This window comes from Sardina pilchardus, chromosome 18, assembly GCF_963854185.1.
Source record: "Sardina pilchardus chromosome 18, fSarPil1.1, whole genome shotgun sequence".
NCBI classification, from domain to species: Eukaryota; Metazoa; Chordata; class Actinopteri; order Clupeiformes; family Clupeidae; genus Sardina; species Sardina pilchardus.
In genome coordinates, this window is record NC_085011.1 from 8,457,817 (window position 1) to 8,459,526 (window position 1,710).

Consider the following 1,710-nt stretch of genomic DNA (forward strand, 5'->3'; position numbering starts at 1 on the left):
GACCTTCTTCCTGAAATGGCCATGGGGTGGTCGGAATGTGGGTCTCCCCCCATGATGTATTCAGCCACCAGAAGGTTGAAATTGAGTTAGAGACAGAGGGAGAAAGGAGGACTGTGGTAGAACATTTGTGGGGGAGGATGATTTAAAAAAAAAAAAAAAAAAGAGCTGCCTTTGGTATTTTCTAAATCTGCTTCTATTAGATTAGCTAAAGGTCCGTCATGGGTAGAGCACAGAGGGGCCGAGGTCCTCCGAGACTGTCTGGAGACAATGGGCTGTGACAAGGGTACGCGTGCGTGCGTGCGTGCGTGCGTGCGTGCGTGCGTGCGTGCGTGCGTGCGTGCGTGCGTGCGTGCGTGCGTGCCGGCGTGTGTTTTCCACTACAAAAACCACAGCTCTGCCTTTGTGACCTGATGAGAGTGTGTGTGTATGTGTGTGCGCGCATAATTACGTACAGTATGTTCCGTGCGTCTAGGAGAAAGGGAGAAAAAAAAAAAAGCGATGCTGCTTTTGAAGCCAATCTCCACCACTCTCCTCTCCTCCTGTCCAGACACAAAAGGTTGCATCTGGCTGATTCAGCATCACGTTGACCTCAGTTGCCCTTGGTGGACCGTCCTGTCTGGATTGACTGATTTGTCTTTCAGCTCGTTCCTCCGTGCTCCACAGAACTGACTGATTGCATCTAAACGCGCCCGAGGCCATCGCTGCGTGCGTATAAAGAACGAGAACCCGCAGAGCTAAACAGCTCCACACAGCCTGCCTTCCTCCAGCAAAATATGACCCAGAATATTTGTGGGACTTAATGACTTCTATCGACCTGGATTGACGTGCATATCGACGTGCTCCTCACCGTACCCAGAGTTTTCTTTTTTGTTGGTGGGAGAATGGGAGCATGCGGTGCATCTTCAGGAGGCAGTAGTGAGGGAGGGTGATGAGAGAAGTGAATTAGGGGAGGGGAGTCTGGTGAACGAGTGAGGTACACAGTGGTGTAGGGATGAACGAGTGGAGTGGGTTTGGAGTGAACGAGTGCATGAAGTGTGGTATGCAAGTAGACGAGTGAAGTATGAGGTGAGTGTGTTGTTGTGGGGTGGAGGGTGGTGTGGGGTGGGGTGGGGTCCTCCACTCCTCTTTGGACTTTAGAGAGTCCTACAGAGAGGCAAAGATCAGCAGGGATTCAGTGTTTGACCCAACTTACTTCCCACCTGTCAGGGAACGCTGCAGGACTGAGAAATCCACAGAAATATACACATAAACACACACACACACACACACACCAGCCTGTGCGAATGTCAGTTGGATGGCAGTCCTTGCACTCCAAGGTGGGAACATCTCTGTGGACTGTCAAAATGAACTGTGTGTGTGTGTTTATGTTATTCATGTGTGTGTGTGTGTGTGTGTGTCACTGGAACAGCATGGTGCTAAAGTGAGGAACAGAGTGTTTCTATAGCTTTGCACATCTCGGCCCCTTTCCTCTCCAGCATACCCAACCACACACACACACAGAGTGAGAGAGAGTTTCTATGCAACCTGTCACAGTCAACATTGGAGACAGGATAGAGCCGAACACTCTATTCACCATTCACCTCCAACAGCAGAGAGAGAGAGAGAGAGAGAGATGGTGGTAGAGAGAGAAAGAGGGAGAGAGTGAACGAGATGTAAAGCGAAAGGTGGAAAAATGAGATGCTAAAATCATGCAAATTGAAAGCGAAAGAG

General features: G+C 49.9%; 1 protein-coding gene across 1 annotated transcript in view; it reads left to right on the forward strand.

The window, feature by feature from the left end:
* The first annotated feature begins 267 nt into the window (after window positions 1-267).
* The window catches only part of LOC134064432 (uncharacterized), a 31,538-nt gene continuing 30,095 nt past the window's right edge, over window positions 268-1,710 (forward strand). Inside the window, exon 1 of the mRNA XM_062520352.1 lies at window positions 268-283. Within this exon, the coding sequence (XP_062376336.1) occupies window positions 268-283 (16 nt within the window). The remainder of the gene's footprint in view (window positions 284-1,710) is intronic.